The sequence below is a fragment of the Papilio polytes genome, unplaced genomic scaffold, assembly GCF_000836215.1.
Source record: "Papilio polytes unplaced genomic scaffold, Ppol_1.0 DF822511.1, whole genome shotgun sequence".
Lineage (NCBI taxonomy): Eukaryota > Metazoa > Arthropoda > Insecta > Lepidoptera > Papilionidae > Papilio > Papilio polytes.
Window position 1 is genome coordinate 337739 of NW_013526693.1, and position 20334 is coordinate 358072.

The following is a 20334-nucleotide window of genomic DNA, read 5'->3' on the forward strand; positions in this document are numbered from 1 at the left end:
CATAAACGAGGTTTAGGCTAAGCGCCATCTGCGCTCGGCCACCTCAAGCCCGGTGAATCTGTAAATGCCTCTTCAAGGCAAACAGTGGCCGTTCAGTCACAAAAAAATCGCACAACCGTTGTGGGATAGTTTAGTCAAAGGTGTGCGCCCGCTCTAAGGTAGTGAGGTGCGGTAGTGCGCGCGATGGTAAACATTTCGACAGCGGGCAGCTCTCGGCGCGCGGTAATTCCCCGTGATTGATTATCTTTTCGACTAATGAGCTCCGAACCAGTCTTTTGCGGTGTGGTGCAAGTGATAAGTTTACAGCGAGGATGACTTTTACTTCGATAACTATTAGAATCAGTATAAGATCATTATTAATTTAAATACTAATAGGAAGGGCAAATTGTGGATTTTTACTATGTTTAGAATGAAGTACTATTCGTAAGTGGAGTAATGCAATTTCATGTATACCATACCATAACAAACTCAACAAAAAAAATTAAACCTTTTGATATCGCTTCTTTACTGCAATAAATATTATTTTTCGTATTCCTGTAAGATGTTTTATTTTTTACAGCTACCAAATATTTAATACAAAATTAATTAATTTAACTCCAACTTAAGATTGTCAGGTGTTATGTGAGAAAATTCTACCCGCTACAGCTTGTGGTATGAGCCGGTGACATTATGAATTATGATCGCTTTACCCTCACAATAAGTGCATAAATAGAAGCGAGCTGATGGGCGGTATAAATCACCCGCCGCCATCCATCATCTGCGAGGCTCCAGGAACTTGCTGCCAATATGCTGCAGCACCCGTGACCCTCGCCACATCACACTACAATCTACACAACAAGTAAACATATAGCTAGAACGAAACTACAGTTATTTAGTTATGTATGGAGTAAACTTATGCTTAGAAATACAAATACAATCTTATTTTCTAAAGACCATTCGGCCGAATACCGAAATGTTATGGTAATACTAACTTTCGCCCGCGACTTCTTCCCAAAGTATCAAAAAAAATCAATAGAAAGTAGCCTATGTGTTCTTCCAGACTATCCTCCTCATCTCTGCCAAATTTCATCTAAATCCGTTCAGGCGTTTAGTCTACAAACTCTAATAAACATCCATCCATACATCTACACTTACGCATTAATGATTTTAGTAAGATGTAATAGCTACATTTGTAGTAAATATATAAGTTTCGTTTCAGTATATAGCCGTTAAATTAATAACAAATCAAACAAAGTGAATAATGTAAGAAATTTAAAGGAATAAACTTTAAAATGAATTCACGATTGTCACCAATGCGACAATGTTAAAGAAAACGTTACAATTAACAGATAAGGATTAACTTAGTAAAGAAGTAAGCTCCGAATACGCTGGTAGAAGATAAGAATGGCCTCACACCGGCTGGAGTAAGCAGCAAGTATTTGCATACGGCGGCACTAATGAACCGCAAACGGCAGCAGCGATGTTCCTCGCGCAATAAACGTCGGAAATACTGCAGTTTCCGAACTAAAGTATGTTGTTAGCACACCACTAGTCACGACTCTATCAAGAGCTTTTAAAACTTATACCACTTTAATTTGTCGAATAAGGTTGAAGAAAAAATATAGAAAAACCGCCGTTGAAAAATTGTTTACAGTTATTGCTTGACTGTACTTTTTATAGAGTTAAGCAATTTATGGAACGGTCTAATCAAATTTTAAATCTTCAATTCTGATAAAATTATTTTATTTATTAAATACAGTAGTTGTAAGCTTTCATTGTATTATAACAACGTCAGCGTGTGCTAAATTATTTAAAGTTTAATACAGAGTACGTGAATGCATACGTAATGTGTGCAAACACGACGTGTGCGAACTCGAGCGTCGCCTGGCCGTGTCAACCGCGCTCCTATCTGCGGAAGTCGCACGGTGACTTGCTTTCAGACATCTCTTACTGAACTAACATTACTAATCTAACAGAATTGGCACAATAATTTAAAAGAAAATTCATCTTTAGTTTGTTGGTTGAAAGTTGTACATATTAATAGGAAACAAAACGCAGAATTACATATTCCTTTCCCTATAATAAAGCCATCAATACCACTAAATATAGTGATTTTTAGAAAGGCGATTTAAATGTGAAATTATTTTGTCAGCTCATCTACCTTCTGTACCAAATTTATTACAGTAACAAAATCAAAATCTGCTAAAAACTGTATTAAAATTCTTGCTGTTCTATCTAAGTGTTCCTAAGTCTGTGTGGTGTGCCGGTATCGCTGCGGGCACAATGCGGCCACTAAGTGGTTGTCGTCCGTCGCCGCTCGGCGCTAGTTGCGCGATGTATTTGCTTAGGGAAACGTCTAGAAACGTCTAGGCACGTCTAGATAGCGCCGAGGCCGAGCGCCACCGAGCAGGCTGCACTTCAAACTCTCCACGATTCTCCGGTTGGGGCGGAATAGTTGATATTCATTGGACTCACAACACTTCATACTAATGGATGGTAAATGTTTTAAGGATTTTGAATTCAGTAATAATATACGAATAAAATGTTATCTAACATTTTTTTTTTATCATTTGAATTTTGCTTAGTGCACCGATGCTCCAATTTTCGAATCACCCATGTTCTATGGCTTGTTCTTAAGTTGAAGGTAGGTCGTGTCACGGTGACAGCGGGTTAAAAAGACGCTCTCATCGTGTCCAGCGTCCAGCGTGCAGCGCCCCGCCGGGACAGTAGCCACGCGCGTCACGCCCTGTCTGCCGCGGCACGTTTGATGTGCGCAGGGTTGTCACAACAGGAACACAGTTTTAATGTCACTTTAGATCTTGACTACTAATGTCTGTATTCATACAAAAAGTACAACAAAATGATATTGAGAACAAAAATCATTAAAGTAATTTTTTAAATATCATAAGATCGACGTTTATTTTAAAAAGTAAAAGAAACCGTATAGTTTCTGGTGGCAACCCTAGTGGGGCGTCTTGTCGGCGTTTATTACATCAGTGATTGTTGCCGGCGTGACGCGGCGTCCGCCTGCCCTGTCAGCTCCCACGCCGCTCCGGATTCGACAAGTCACCTTCGATTACTGAACCTAACAACGTTTTGTTCTTATTTGACCATAAGTCAATGTGTTTAGTGAACCTGAAGGTAAGAAGATAGTCCAATTAGACGACTGGATCAGGCAGGGTTTTCAAGAACAGAGTAGAATCAGTCTCATTTCATAGAACACTTTTACTGCGACATAAAACGATAGGGTAGGCAGAAATGACGAAGCATTTGAGACGGTTTCCACATTCATAGGTAGTACACACATGCAGGTAATTTTCAGGTGTTCTTGATATCGCCTTTCTTGAGTATTTCTTCAATCTACGAGGCATAAATCCGCCTTGGACGATCTCGACCAATATTAATTATGTATAATTAAATGAAAACACGATATTTGTATACTTTTTACTTATACTGCTTAGTTTATCATCTCAAAAAATTACTTTAGCAAGATAAGTTAAAAAAATAATAAGATTTAAACACATCATTTACGTAAATTGATGTTTCGATTTCTTTAAACACCGGTTAAGCAACATTCTAAATAATAAAAGTGAAAACTAAAAGTGATTACATTATAAAGCCTTGAAAGGAAATAACAAAAGATGTTCGATTACGTAGTTAAAATGACTAGCGCTTTGTTGGAACTAAATAAACAATGAAATGTCGGTTTTCACCCCATCGCCGGTGGTCCGGCCCCCAGTAGTAAACAATAGTAATCACTTAACACCAAACTAAAGCTAATCTTTTACAACTCAAATTATTTTACAACCTTTTAAAATTATTTTGAATCATTTAATACATTTGTACAAGTTACTAGAGGTTTTTTTTAATCTATGTAATGAATTTTTCCAATAAGTTTTTTCTTAAAACATAAAAACATATAGCCAAGTTACTTATCTGTTATGTTGGCTGTATATTATGTTGATTCAATCCAAAACATAGTTTACAAACTTAATGGCAGTAGAGCCATTCGGCCATATACAACGTTGTATATGAACGGGCTTGGGTGATAAGGGTAGACAGGACCCGACAGAAAATCGACAGGAAGTAGCTGTTTATTGTTATTTTGTCAGTGAATGTAATAATTAAACTATAATAGTAGACCAGATAATATTATATCAAGAATCGGTTTATATCATCCCGTATCAATTTGTAAGAATATTCTGTATTTACTTACCTTTTATAACAGAATTGGGCAAATAATTAATTTGTAACTGTATTTTTATCATTTTTCATAAAATTAACATACATAACATATAAGTACTTACGGCTTTAATAAATCTCTTTTAAAGGAAACTTGTAAAGTTTTAAATATTCAGAAAAAATGATTAATAACAAATGATAAGAACATAAAGAGGTTGCCGTCGTTGTCCCAGCAGTAAACATTTTGACAGTGGCATTTAAATGCATTCAGATAGCGATCTCTGATGTCCGCATCTCAGCGTGACGCAGTTTTTACACGCCGCTCAAAAGTCAACATCGTGCGCCGTCAAAACGCGCGCAGATGACGATCAAACTAAATTATTACCGAGCAGCCGTTTACCTCGGCTATTCAATTTCCCCGCCATGCATCTCTGTCGTCGCATCGTCTTTGCATGTTTCATATAATCCTTTCATCAAAACGCGGAAAGCGCTCTAGCAATTTTTCTCGCGCGAGAAAGAGAGCGACAGACGGGGACGGGGTGTCAAGCGGCGGTGGGGATAAGACGGCTAAGCTCCCGCAAAGTACACACAATGCAAAAATGGCGAAGCGACGAGTGACAGCGCTCTGACAGGCGCGGGGGGACGGCGCACACGGACACGACGGGACTCAGTCCTCCGCCGTCAGTCGTGCGAGCCGCACGCGTCGCTACCCAGTGCCTGTGACTTGTGGATTATGTGCTGACAACGGAGTATTCATTTCGTGAAGTGCTACAATTATTTTTGTGAGTGAAGAAATTATCAAAGCTGGAAAAGGATACCGTCTTGTGGAGCAATATGCTCACGTCTAGCAACCAGTACCTGCGACCGGATTACCTGTCGCCGCTGCCCACCACGGTGCGTTTGTAGACAGCTTTATTTATTTTGACAGTTGGACAGGTGTATTAAACTGTTGGCAATCACAAAACTTTTTTCATAACATTTTGATCAAAAAACAACTCTTAATTTTTCCTCGCGAGGTAAAAAATTAAACCTCCTAAAAAACTCGTGTTATAACATTTATTGTAAAACGTTTATTGAAAAATCAAATTGTCTATAAAATGTATTAAAACGTGCACAAGTAATTAAATCCAAAATTTTCACATAAAATAATTATATTTTTTCGATCAAAAATAAGTGTTTGCAAAGTTGGCTATTTCTTAAAATTACATGGAAAAAATTATGTTTTAAGTCTTCAATAGGAAAAAAATTAGTTCTTATTACCAATTCATTTTTTTATTACATTTTAAATAATAACCAAAAGGTAACAAAAATGCTTTTGTTCTCTAGAAACAAAACTACTTATAGTAAAATCATAAAGACGCTGTAAAATTTTAACATTATTTTATGAACTTCGAATAAAAACAAAAGTAAAACGTTTTTGTTAAAACATAAACTTTAATCCTACTTCATAGTCTAATTGGATAAAACTATTGCTATCTTGGAATAATAACTAGGCTAACATCAAAGTTTTAGTAAGTTTATCTCGTAACATATCTTTTTATTTTTAAATCATCATAAACAGAGGAAAAAGAGGATAATTATGGCAACATAAAAAACATAAGATTATTGAATGCAATGGATATAAAAATACTATTTTTTGCAACTTCAAAAATTAGTTTACGAATTTTTTGTTATTCTTTTCTTATACTTTGCAATAAAGCATCACGAACCAGTGTTGGTTGGACAATATTTTAATAATAATAAGAGTAAACAACAAACATATAAAAACTTTTTATCTCAAAGTCAAATTCGTGACTGAAATGTATTTTCTTTTTTGAACGTGGAATTGAATATTTGATGTGCCATAAAATTAATGATCGCAATTTACATAAACGTTTATCTAAACCTCTTATTTCGCGTTGTTTTCATTTCTTTACAATTTCATATAATTGTTATCATAATTAAAATGTTTAAATAGTTACAGTAGAGTTAAAAATAAGCATTGATAATTGATGTAGGTTTTTCTCTGATAACATTTAAATTTTTTATGTCAACATCACTGATGTATTTAGTTATTTCTTCAATTTAAGTAAATATCGTGATAAACAGTAAGTTTATCGTTAGGATAACGAAATGCTTGATAGCATAATTATATACAACTCTGCATGCTTTAAAACCGCATTGCATAAGTAACATTTAATTATAACCAACATTGTTTTATACAAGCTACAAACTGAATTGGAAAAGCTCAATTTTAAAAAGCAAAATCAACAAATTTACGCTGAATATAAAATATTCCCCCGAATGTTCATTGAGGCAGTAACGCCACTCCCGCGATAATAGAGTTGACAGCGCGCCACAAGTTCAGGCGCGCCGCAAATTCAGCGGCACAAATTGCCCTTTTCACTGGGAGATTACATCATGCGGGAGCCGAGTGAAATGTCAAGCGAAGCCGACGGCTGCCAGACGCGCGGATAATGGCGCGTCGGCCGCGTGATTGGACTCCCCCAGCCCCGGCACCTCGCCACCCCGCGGTCCCTTTGTGTGCCCGTCACTCGCAACCTTGACCCGACGTTTCATTTCATAAACCTCTCTTTGTTGCAGCTCGACGCGAAAAAGAGCCCGCTGGCGCTTTTAGCGCAGACCTGCAGTGCCATCGGCGCCGACACACCCAACCCCAAACTGATCTCCGCCGCAGAGAAAGCCAGCAAGAAGTACGAAGACAAAACAACCATACACATGGATAACAAACCAAGCTTCAAGCCCTACGAGTCATGCCTGACGAGAGAAAAGACTAGAACTCCGGAGGACAGGTCTTCGGCCAACCCACATTCGAAGACGCCTCTCTCTTCTAAAGGGAGCACGTCGACGACTCCAGTGCAGGCCCGGTGCCATAGCAATCAGAGTTCCTCGTCTCAACGCACGTCACCACCTGCACATCGCAAAACACCATCGGAGAAATCGGAGGAACGGTCCAGTCCTCTCAATTCCCCGATTCCTGCAAAATCTAATGCGGAGCTGACCAGCTCAGCGTCCAAGTTACCATACATACCGACGTCCCTGACGTCTAGTGCCGAAACCAAAGAATCTTCAAGCTTCAAGCCCAGTGTACCAGTGACGTCCTCGGCCTTCCTGGGTGGATTAACTCCGAGCGGCTTCCCGCTTCCGATGGATTTAATGACTAGCAGTTTAATGGCCGCTCAACACCACGCATTAAAGAACGGTCTAAATCCATACCTCGCCTATGCCAGAATGAAGGCTCCAGGAAGCGATCTTGGCATCTGCCGGGATCCGTACTGCACAGGCTGTTCTTTAAGTTCTCATTTGCTCAAATCTGCGGTTTGTCCCGCCGGCTGCGCTCAGTGCGATCACGCCAAGACACCGTTCTCCCTGCCGAGCGGACACCCTGCCGCTGCCGCATACGCCCACGCTCAGCTGGCGGCACTGGCGGCAGCGTCGCAGCTGCCCTTTGTGTGCAGTTGGATGGCGGGTGATTCTGCCTACTGTGGGAAACGATTCGCAACCTCAGAAGAGCTGCTTCAACATTTACGGTCGCACACGGCGAGCGGGGAATCCAGCCCAAGCCTATCGATGCTAAGCGCAACACACCCGCTGTTGCAGCGCACGTACCCCACGCCGCCGCTGTCGCCGCTCACACCGCGCTTCCATCCGTACAGCAAGCCCTCGCACCTGGTGTCGTCGCCGCCGCTGCCTTTCCCGCTGCCTCCACACCCCTCGCTGGCCGCCTACTTCCCTTCGTACCCGCTTTTTGGCCCACGGCCGCTGCACCCGTGAGGACCGTCGGCGCTCCACGCACACAAGAAGGGGGGCGCCGATCGCTAACGCCCATTCGTAAACGGACAATCGGAACGGAGGAAGTGTAAATATAGGTTAGTGTTCTTCCAGTTTCTAGTCGGCTCATATCATCGTCGGACGCGAAGGCCTAGTGGCCACACCAGCTGTGATCTCTAACTCGTAATATTCGTTATAGTTTAGTGCAGCGGACTCCGCGAGGACTCCTCTCTCGCCTCGCCGCCGCCGCTCCTCGCTGCGTGCGCGGTCTTTACTTTTATAGCTAGAATAACGAAATTTCTATGTACCAAATCGATAGAAGTAATTTAAATAGTTTTTTTTAGTTGTTGCGAATAATTATTGAGAATTGTTAATTAATTGTGTTTGTATTTTTTATGTAATCGATGTATTTCGAAAAATACCTGATGACACTAATCACATATCTCTGCAACTTAAAGTTAAGGAATAGTATGCGCTAAAGTAATTATTGTAAAATATAAATGTTACCGCAAATCAATGTCCGGGTTATTTGTGTAGCCACTTTCTACTTTTATCTCATAAGATTTGAACACAATTTATTTAGTGATTTACATTTGATCGCTTGCTGTACCGGCACTCTGTTGTCTGACATAAAATGATAAATAGATGTAATACTATCGATGTTGAACACATTAATTGTATCTGTGGACAGAAGCTCGTAATTGCATGTACTAGATTCTTACGAATTGACACTACACTGTAAGTTCTTGCAATCGATATCTGTTGACATAAAGATTTGTTGTTATAAACGAATATAAAATTGAAAAAAAAATATACGTAAATATTTAATTCAGAAACTCTCGTTTTAATTCTCCTACCAAACTATCCAGAAAATACATTTACATTCAAATCGTGCTGTATCCTAAATTTAGTGAAAAAAATGTTTACATTACTTTACAGAAACAATCGATTAGCATAAATGAGTCGTTTATTAAGTGAATATTACAATACAAAACAGCAAAATGTGTATAAAATGCAATCTATTTCGCTAATCACACCCGTCAGCCGTATATAACAATTTGAGTGTGCAGACGCGTCAGCAGATCCGGCGATAGCTTTCACAAGGTATCGGCCTCGCAGTGCAATCGATTGTGATCGCAAATCATTTTTCTCTGCAACACCGTGTGACTCAGATCCGCGAGCGTCCGTAATTAGGACCGTTGCGGCTTCCACAACAATAAATTATGAGCAATTTATCTGTCTGTCTGTCGCCATACATCACGCTCCGCGGTGCATTTACTAGCGTTGAAATATTATGACCGATGGTAGGTCTAGACGTGCCATTTGTTGACGCCTCCGGCCCGCTGCCGCACCGCGCCACACCGCGCCACACCGCACCACAGCGCTGCAACCCTATCATCTTTCAAATTAATGTAACGATCGCTTCAATGACAATGAGTTATTCATAAACCGTACCTATTACATCTAACAAAGGAATGCAATAAATCGCGTAACACTAATCTGGCGTCGACTCAATTGTACACTTTATGTTGAGTAATTCCAGCTCACGTATTACTTAGCTCTTATCTAGGCTTCTATCTGTTGTAACATTTATGGCGTTGTAGTTAATGTTATAGTAATGAACGGCTATTGCGTTCTATTTCCTTACTTAGTTGCGATTAAGTTAATGCCTTAGTATATCATTATACACATTATTTAGTAAAAAAAAATGTAATAACGTAATTGTTTTAGAGCAATTTATTTAGATCATTGTAATTATGTGCCACAGTCCAAATCGTTTATGTGACTTGAAGAAAAAGTCAAAGATTACTTAGTCATATTTAATAAGTAATAAGTCCTCATCATGCAGTCAGAGCAGACATCGTAATAATTCAATTTTAATGTGACTTTATTATTACCATGTAATTATTATTTATTCCACATCGAATCAAGTACATTATAATTAATGTATCCAAACATTACCTTAAATATAATTATTTATCTAAACTGTTTTGCGAAATAAACATAACGTTAAGAAACGTCAATAAGTAATGTTTTTTCTTAAATAAGTGCATAAAACCAATCATTACACTGCAATAAACTTATGTTTATATCTTCAAAATAAACGCTTTAAAGATTATATCTGCATCAACAACTATTATGAAGTTACGACTTTCCGTTATGTTGGTAACCCCTGCCTCTGTTCTCCCGTTCTCCCGCAATCATTTTACATACTGCGGATTACAATTAAAAAAATATAAAATTTAATTGGATTCGATACTAGGTACTGCACTTATTTGCATTCCGACCGAGTCGTATAAATTCGCCATATTATCTGAGAAACATTAAAATAATAAGATGTTGAAATTCACAGCCTGCACTCTCCGCTCGTGAAAGTTAATTACCGACCTGTAATTTATTAACATTATTAACATATTAATATTGTTAACGTTATAACGCTGTTGAGAAATTCAGCCATAACTTTGGAGTCGAGCGCTTAATGTTATTCTAATGGTCACTTCACAAACTCCGCTAAAACTACCATCCATTCCAGTCACGTAATCAATAAACGACTTTATGACTTTATGCTTTTAGATTAAATTCGTTTGCATCGCATCGACAGGTGTTTATTGCTATTGGCAAATGGGATATCGTTCTGACAAGTTTGCAAATTGTATTGAAAAATTATACTGTACACGTGTATGTACGGTACATACGTCGACTTAAATGTGATAAATCTACTTCAAATATAACAAATATGTGTTAGTTTAAACAAGCAGATAAGGCGAATTGAAATTAATATGTTATGTAATGGTTCTGATTTTAACAGAATTAAAATACTGTATTAGATCTAAAGATTCATATTATAATACTAACATAAACACTAACATAGTATTTCTAACTACTAAGAGTCCTTCGCATGCATGCCCATGCGGAGAAGCAACGTGTTGTGCGGCGTCGGAACTCGTCACTTCAAAAGAGCCGCGTACTTTGATGTCGCCGCCGACCGCGCGGTACACTCGCGTGACAAAGTGCGTTGCTATTTAATTTTTAATGTACATTTGACACACATGCGTCATTAGCTATTGTGAGACAGTTTTACGTTGACATATGACAATAATTACCTTCACACTAATTATTTTAGTACAGTGACACAATATTGCGTGCATTTTTATATCATAAAAACAGTTATTTTTCTGACAAAAAACTTTAAGAACCTGTCTTTCGTAGATTATTCCAATTAAAACAACAAACCGAATCCGGAACAATCTATTCATCCAGAGACATTCTTAATTGAATCCGTATTTAATATTTTGAGGGGGAAAATTTGTTGTTTTTTACGTAACGCCTTAACTCAAAAACTACTGGACCGATTTTAAAAATTCTTTCACCATAAGAAAACTACATTATCACTGAGTAACATAGGCTATTTTTTCCTAGATTTTATCAAAATTCTGTATAGAAGTTTTGAGAGCAACAACTGGCGAAAAACATAATAACGTTCTTTCAAAGTCTTAGTTGTGTTTCTGCCTATAACATTTAAGTACATCATGTCATTTTGTCATTGTAGTACGTCGCCCAAGCTCCCGCCACTGCTGAGCCACCAAGCAAACCACAAATCCTTGCAGTAGCCTACTGCTGATGGACTGACCACCGCACGACATTACACAGAACAGGGACAAAAAGATTTGTTAAACTTTATACTTTGTACATGATACCACGAAAGACAAATAAAAATGAATAACTGACTGAAGAAAGGATAAATAAGACTTTAAACAATGGACACTTTTATGGCCGTATATTAAAACGAATCTTAAATATTGCGCTTTCTAACCGTCTCTTACAATATGCTAGACGTGAAAATACAATTTGGGATTTAACGCTGACGCTGTTACCTAGTATTTTTATAAAAACAGAAACTACACAGCCCCTAAAAATATAATCGACATGAAGTCTTGGGCAGTAATAATGTTTTACCAACGAAAAATAACCTTATCATGAGGATAAGGAATTTAAAATTCCGAGCAGTAATGGTCAGTAAATAAACATAGTTTAATAAAACATACAAAAAACAGCACTAACTTTTACTATTTGCTAGGCTAATACGTTGCATTTGAACATGCTAGTCTACGATGTAACACGATTAGGTAAAACAAGCGCGTTAAGGGCTGCGCATTTCCAATGCTAATTTGCAAACATCGCAAGACTTGCTCAGCCGTGACGTTGTTGGTTTTTTGTACCATTTACCTCCGGTGTTGCTGTACTTTGACAAATATTCCCGAGACATCAGAATTAAGCAACTACACAGGACTTAAAAATGAAAAGGACGAAAGGTTGTGATGAGATAACTGATTTTCTGCTTTAATTTGTTATTTTTTTGACACCAAATTAGTAGTCGTTCACCAAGCAATAAACAAAAATTCAAATAATAGCCTAACAGTGGTCGTAATTTTTTATTTATCCTCTTTAATGTCGTAAACCGGATGTGTGGCAACACTACGGGTAATAATATAGCGGGTACTGTCAAAGTCAATATAATTTGATACGTGGCAGCGCAACGCAATGGGCAGATAAGCATCGTACACTCGAGTGGAAGAGTGATTAACGCAGGACGGGCACCCTTCCCCTCTTACTGCCCCGCACTCCCCGCGTTCCCCTGCGCCGCTTTGAAGTCCGCCGCGCCCCCGCGCCGCGCTGTCGGCTCAGATTAGCGTTTGCTGTCAGTCCTTTTTTTACCTTGCATTTTATTTCAAGCGTTTCGCTCCCGTCAGTACTCGAAGTTTAGATTTCTTTATCAGTCGACTACCGCGGCTTTCAAGTAGCAGCTTGTTTTATTTTTAATTGACTCAGTAAGTGCGAAATTACATTACAAATTAAAATGAAAGCAGCTGGTAATTCAAGATATGAGTATTACTTGCAATTTAAAGTTTAAGGAGATTTTATGGATGTTTGTGTTTGCTTTAATTTCCGATTTATGTTTGTAAGATTTGAACAGTTCACCTAATATGTGGCTATCGCTAAAGACTTAAAAACAAGAGCCTTCATATTTACAACTAAAGGGAGAACAATAAATCAAAACTTGTTGCTATCACTTAACTAACTTTAACTTGATCAGGAAACTTCTAGCTACCCACAAGAAACACGTATTTGTTTGAAATGCAATGTTTTAAACAAAATCAGACCCGATAGACAACATCCGACCTTCAAAACGAAAACAAACAACTTAATTTATTAATAAAATGAATGTCCTTCAACGCTAAATTTCAAGGGAGAATATTCTTGAGAGACACTGAGTAAACATTTCAGACGCTAAAATCCATTAGATGAAGACGCGCGCTTTAATGCGGACGGACGGACTGACAAACATCGAGTCATGTCAACAGTAATATTCCCAGACGATGGATGATTTTTTTTAAATTTGATTTATAATTTCACTCGCAAGTGGGAGATAATGCATTAAGACGCGAGGCAGTCTAATTTTAGTAGTTTACAATACTGTGGGTTCGGAGCCAACCCCAAGTTGAGAGTGATTAGGCCATAGTCAATCACGCTAACCCGCTTCGGATAGTTATGAACGTGGTGGGGTACACCGGTAGAGGTAGACTTAGAAAGAGATGGATGGATTGCGTGAAAGATGACATGATCAAGAAAGGAGTGATGACTGAGATGACGGGGATAGAGTGCTTTGGAGGACGAAAACCCGGTGCGCCGACCCTACGGGAGTAGGATAAGGCAGGGGAGATGATGACTCGTCAATAAGTGCTGTTTACATGTTATCCTTAATCTTAGGTATTTATGTGCACTAAACTGATGTGTGAAAACATACTTATTTACTGAATATTCAGTCTCAAATTAATATACAAAAACTTTATCACATCTTCAAAAACTTTTTCAGGTTGAATAGCTTAAAACATTTAATGCATTTCGCGCTAATCTAAATGGTTCGCAGCAAACGTTACCGCTCCGATGGAAGAATAAAAAAGAATTACATAGTCGTAAACAAGAGTGCTCGGGTAAAGCGACGGCGACGGCGACTGACGCACTAAGGAAGTAGGAAGCACTATAAACACGCCTTTACGGCCCCGCACAGATAAGAACTCTTTATAGCGAACTCCATAGATCTGATAACGGGCCTGGGTTCAGCAGACCTTTTCAAGGGTCACGAGGTCTTCGATTAAACGTCTGAAGAAGGGTTCTTTTGTAAACGCTGCATGACTTAGTTTGTTTATAACATACTGTGGCACCTTTTATCTCGGATGACATATATGGGTAGAATGGGGACAAATGACATACGGCCGAATATTGAAACGTCAACTTAACTTAAATTATAAGTCATCTCATAAACTCCAAATTCCTCACAAAATCTGACGTATATTGTAAACGGCTTCTATGTAGTAAGATTCGTTTCAGTATTTGGCCGATAGTTTCAGAGAATGCATTTATAACCCAATAAGTTTTAACAGAAGTGTAAATAAAATTATGCAGTAACCAATTAAGAATGCAAAATTGCGTACGTCTAAATTATAGAACTAGGAACAATGTTTCACTGAAAGTAGTTTAATTAACTTTTAAAGTGTGAAGTTAAAGTTATAATGTTCTCTACAGACGTATAGTTCTGAAAGTTTTGACAATCAGTGGTATTGATGACACCAAAATTATGAAAACAATTGAATATAGCGTAAACTCAATCATTGATTCGAAACTGGCTTATAAAAATTTAAATTTAGAATATTAATGGTTCAAATATTTATCAATAGGTGGCGTCTTTTGATGTCATAATACTCTTCAAAATTAAATAAGAATATAGCGAATAATTTTTACATTATAAGAATTATGGATTCAACAAACGGAATAATTATAAAATATCAATTCGAATCAATAGCTATCAAATTGCTTCGTTTTAATTATTTGATATTAGTAATAAGATATGATATTTTGTCATTTAAATTTGTACATTATAACGTAAGTTATATATTTCCAATCGAGGCAATTTGAGATAGTGATCATATACATATATTGAGATAACAATCTTACATGAACTTACAATGTTTTATAACCAGTTCCAACTTAGTACATAATAAATATACAACTAAACAGCTTCAACAAGATTATTTACAACCGTCACCCCGCTCTGTCCCCACGTGAGAATGAAAAGTTTCATCCGTACCACCTTTTAGTCCCACTATTACAAATAAGGTGACAGATAGAAGCGTTATGTAATAAAATAAGTTCCAACCGTCCCCTCGTCGCAAGTGAGATAGATTAACATTTTTGGAAATCTGTCCTCACGTGCGGACAGAGCGGGGTGACGGTTGGGAATAATATCTAAAAAACATAAAATAATATATTTTAAACTAGCTACATAACTTGTAACTATAATATTGTAAAACCTGAATAAACACACGCAGTACTACAAACGTTACAAATTACGATATTTCCCCTACATACAGTTTAACGGGCGTGTGGGCATTTTGGTAATAGTTAAAAACCTGTGTACACAGACGTTATCAAAACAAATAGCCAGAGCACGGGATGGGCCGTTACTCTCCAGTTTTACGTTAGTTAATAAGCTAGGCTTCTAATTGGTCCCATAAACTTGGTATGTAAAACAAACTCGTCCGTCCGCCGTAAGAGGCGAGCGATAAATTCCCGCAGACACGCTGTAGCAGCTGGGCCGCGTTAATGCCAACAAAACATTAAAATTAAAAACCATTCGCTTGAACGTTCATGAATTATGAATAATGCGTTAAAATTATATCTTAAGTAATAGCCTATTAGTGTCTCGTCGACGGGACAAAGGCTTATTTTATTGAATTTAATTAACCAATAAAGTTCGCTTGCTGTCTTGTATCTTAGGACTGGAACGACATTTTTATGAACATATAATTATTTTAAATAGTTTGCAAGCAAGTATAACAAATTGTGTATAAAGTAATTGGTTCTTGATAATTACATTTCCAACCATACTAATATTATAAATGCGAAAGTTTAGATGGATGGATGGATGTTTGTTAGAGTTTGTAGCCTAAACGGCTGAACGGATTAAGTTGAAATTTGGCAGAGATGTAGAGGATAGTCTGGAAGAACACATAGGCTACTTGCATTTGTTTTTTATTTTCGCGCCGACATAGTCGCTGGCGAAAGCTAGTATATTCATATTGAATTAGGCTTTCTGGGTTCGGTTGGAATAAAAGAAAATATTATTGCATGTGCATAGTCAATATTACAGTAAACAGTATCCAAAACTTGTTTAATACGTCGATATTCTTTTCATTAAAAATGTTGTCCGATCCTTATTACTATGGTTTAAACTTTAGGAAGAAATAAATGAAAGAAAAGAATTAAGAGAAGTGAATTATCGACACACTAGCGCCACGAGTTTATAATTTGCTAAAACGCGTGCACACTTTTGACAAAACTATCGCACAACTGTGTAGTCGCGCTTCGATTTCTATGAGGTTATATGAAAGTGCGCACACAACTCAATTTTTATTTATAACAGTTGAATTGGCTGCGAAACAATCGACAATCGCACAACAGTTTTGCGACATTAGAGTTAAAGGTGTGCGCGTGCTCTTAGACGGATAAGTCTGGCTAAAATGAAATGTTTTATATTAAAAGTTGTGATTGACGTGTAGTTGATCACATAAATTAGTGGACGTCAGCAAGTTATACATCCAGACGGCAACGTTTTAATGCGGCTAATGCGTGTCATAGATGAAAGCTGGCGTCTCAGATGTTTGTTTGACGTTCATTAGCTCGTCACGTGTCTTGCTATAATGGTAAGTGTTTTATAAACGGCTGACGATTTTAATGTGAAATGTCAAAGAATAAAATTATTTCTGCAGAAGAAAACTTAAATCTCGTTTCGATGACAACATTAGCTGCAATCTTGGATACAAAATTACTAAACATTACTAATAACTGAAAGAATTTTTATTCGGACTGTTTTGCAACACTAAACTAAGGATGGTGTTATGCTAGAGTAATAAAGTAATTTATTTTTATTTTAAAAACATGTAGTTTTTACATTTTGAAAAAATAGATAAAAAAGGTCTAATATGAAATAAAATTAAGATCTATAACTAAGTATTCAGTGGTGCGAGTAACAAATGGTCAGCGGCGTGCCGTAATGGCCGACATAATGGCACAAGTATTGAGATTTATCACCGCCGGACACCCTGTATCTGCATTTAAATAACACCCATTCATAATACCAGGCAGCCCTGCGCTGTCACGCTACAAACGGAATTTATAAGTTCATCGTGATATATCAAATAGTAAAACGTTCGTTGTCAAATAGTAATCAACATATACACATGGGCAAGTATCTGCCATCTTACTAATCTTACTAATAATATGAATGCAAAAGTATAGATGGACGGATGGATGTTTGTTAGTTTGTAGCTTAAACGACTGAACAAATCTCGATGAAATTTGGCACAGATAGAAGATAGCCTGGAAGAACACATAGGCTATTCATTTTTGTTTTTTTTTTAATTCCACGCGGACGGAGTCGCGGGCGAAAGCTAGTAATGAAATAAATATTTAAATACAGTGTAAGAAATACTAATGAGGAATAAATACATTTTTTATTTTGTAATTACGATGTATGGAGTATAGTTTATTCTGACAACAGATGGCGTTCTTATGATATTGTTGAGGATTCATAAATTTGATCGATTGCTTGTCACTTAAAGGGAAGCAGCTGTCGCTTTTTCCCGCCAAAAAATGTAAAAAACTGCAGGTCAATTGAAATACACTGTTAATTACATTTATCATAGTGATAATAATATAATACGTTCAACTTTTTATAAATTCCTGTTGACTCGTTAATTGGAACGTTTTCAATATAAAATGTACATAACAATAAGATGTTATTATTATTGCATATTAAATGTTACAACCACGAAACTTTTAAAATTTTAAACGCAGTTTTAGTTTTAAACAAGCTGCAGGAATTATTTTAAAGTATTCGGAATATCTGAAATTTGTAAGGATTTTTTTAATTAAATTAGTAAACATTGTTGCATTTATTAAAATGTTTTTAAATGTTGTTTTTACATGGTTAGTATTCTCATCATGGTTTTTATGAATGTATCCTGTTTTTTTAAATGGCACAGAGTTGTTAAAATCAAATAAAGTGATTTTTCCTTTATTCAATGAATCAAACGAGTTTGTTACATTGAATGTTTGTAACCACTGTAAATGTCAAATACACTGAGCTTCTTTTAAAAACTATGTTGTTAACCCTATTACAGTTTATTGCAAATAAATTGTATTTTAACACATAAAAATAAAATGTTATCTATACTTCTACACTAATAAAATAAAGCGTAAACACACACTTCTTTGTTGCCTAAGATGTCAGTAATTACAGCATATTTTCGAATAACTCTTTTTTTAATAAAAAGCCCTACACTTACGTCACGCTTTAGGCTATATATTTTCACGCCGTTAAACTTAGGGATAAATATTTTAGATAAAAACCCTAATGTGGGAAAGAGACCATAAGTTGTTGCCAACATCAAGGAAGTAAGGTTGCCATTGTTTGACATCATGTCCTGTCATTTTGACATTTGTAATTGATGACTTGACGAATGTAAACAATATTTTTTTTTAATAATTTTATGCGGATGAAGTCGCATGGAAACAGCTAGTATTTTCATATGAATGTTAACATTATGTTATTACATGCTATATTTTATTGAAATTCTATGTGCAGTTATCACGCAAACATCACACATTTTTAAAAAATAAACAATCTTGAAGTCAGCTCAAAACGGCAACGTAAATAAGCTAATTCAAATCAGTTAACATCAAATGTATTCAAATCGTTAAAACAAACCATTTTTCTTAAAAGCTAACAAACCATTTCCTTCGACCGTGTATTCCGTGATGTATGTAAATCGTCCATAAACCTCCTGTTTTACGACCCGCCATTATTTCTATGCCGAGTTTTAGTTTATAACAATGTTTTCATTCAACTACATATATCTCGTGGTTATTCATAAATCTTTTACTAAACTGTTCACTAGCATCACGCGGCCGTATATCACATGTCTATTTCGATTTAAAGTCAACACAATTATTTTTCAACCGATCACAGACCATAGAGTACACTTGATGTGTCAGACATGACAATTAGAAAATATAAATGTGCATTTGAATATAAAAATCCTTTCTACTTTCACCAGCGTCATAGACCTTATGGTCTAGATACATAATCAAATAAATAATGAATAATTAAATTAACTTGTTTATGTTAATGGATGTCTGAAATTATCGTGACCTAAGATTCTGACAGGATAGGCTTTTAGTAAATGTGAAATCAACCTAAAAGGTATAAAAGTTAGCTTATTTAAATATTGTGAACATTAAATTTTTGGCAATACAAGAATTCTGTTTTAAGAGAAAGCTTATATTTAAATCAACTAAAACATAAACAACGATTTTAATATTTTATCGCTACGATAACTATCTTATTAAATTGGTCCAATATTATCATTCAAATCCCATTTATTTTAATTATAATAATAAAACGTTAATCGTGTAGAAGAAATTGTAATTTACTTTTGTATAAAAGCTTAGCTATCTTGTACAAAGTTATTGAAAACCTTGCACAATATCGCCGTTGCCTTACATCTGAAGTAGTCATATATTCAAGTGCTGCCTTCGACGATAAATCTCTACGATATCAAGATCTAAAGGAAACGTAAAGCTTGTGTAGGCGGTAGCGGGAGCGGACGAAATAGCGGACAGCGGTACTACGGGCGAGAGGCGGAGGCGGCGGGCAGCGGGTGTCGGACAAGCGGTAGCGACTTATCAAGACGATCACGGCGATATTTACGCCCTCACCCGTCGATTATTATCGACACCGGTTTGTTTGTCAGCACACCTCCGCAACACACTGAGTGCAACGTTTTAAATTAAATTAATTGTAAATATTTCAATATCACTTAGAAGTATTTTGTACATGTTTTAAGCAATAAGTAAATTCTCCGTATTGGGAATAAAATTATGGTTTGTTTATCACGTTTCATTTGACGCTTATTTCGTGATTAAATCAGTATTTGTGGGATTTATGCGTTAAGAGCTCAGTGTGTTCTCAACACGCACAGCGAGGTGTCGGATTACATGACAGAATTTGTAATAGTCTTCTTAGTTTTACGTCGGAGAGTGCAGCCGATGTTATCTGTGGAGAGTTATCGGCGCGGCCATCGGTAACAACCTGCGAAGGTGTCGGTAGCCGCAGAGCTTATACTGATAACTTATGTATGGAAATTACAAAGAAACTCACTAACTTTATATTTATCGGATCTTGAAAGAGTTTTAAGTTATCACAGATATACAAATGTATAGACTTCGATTCAGACTTCGCTTGTTGACAAGATCTACAAACCTTTTTCAATGGAATACTAT

General features: G+C 36.8%; 1 protein-coding gene across 1 annotated transcript; it reads left to right on the top strand.

The window, feature by feature from the left end:
- The first annotated feature begins 4760 nt into the window (after positions 1-4760).
- LOC106106063 (zinc finger protein Elbow) lies at positions 4761-8763 on the top strand. The gene is made up of 2 exons (XM_013286593.1): positions 4761-5055; positions 6745-8763. Exons 1-2 carry the CDS (start codon positions 4996-4998, stop codon positions 7933-7935), a joined length of 1251 nt encoding a protein of 416 aa, XP_013142047.1. The 5' UTR covers positions 4761-4995; the 3' UTR covers positions 7936-8763.
- The last annotated feature ends 11571 nt before the right edge of the window (positions 8764-20334 follow it).

What these genes read in the sequence shown, in the direction of transcription:
- LOC106106063 (XM_013286593.1), top strand. Translation starts at nt 4,996, where the DNA reads ATGCTCACGTCTAGCAACCAGTACCTGCGACCGGATTACCTGTCGCCG. An exon ending in TGTCGCCGCTGCCCACCACG is followed by an intron (nt 5,056 to 6,744) that starts GTGCGTTTGTAG and finishes TCTTTGTTGCAG; the next exon opens with CTCGACGCGAAAAAGAGCCC.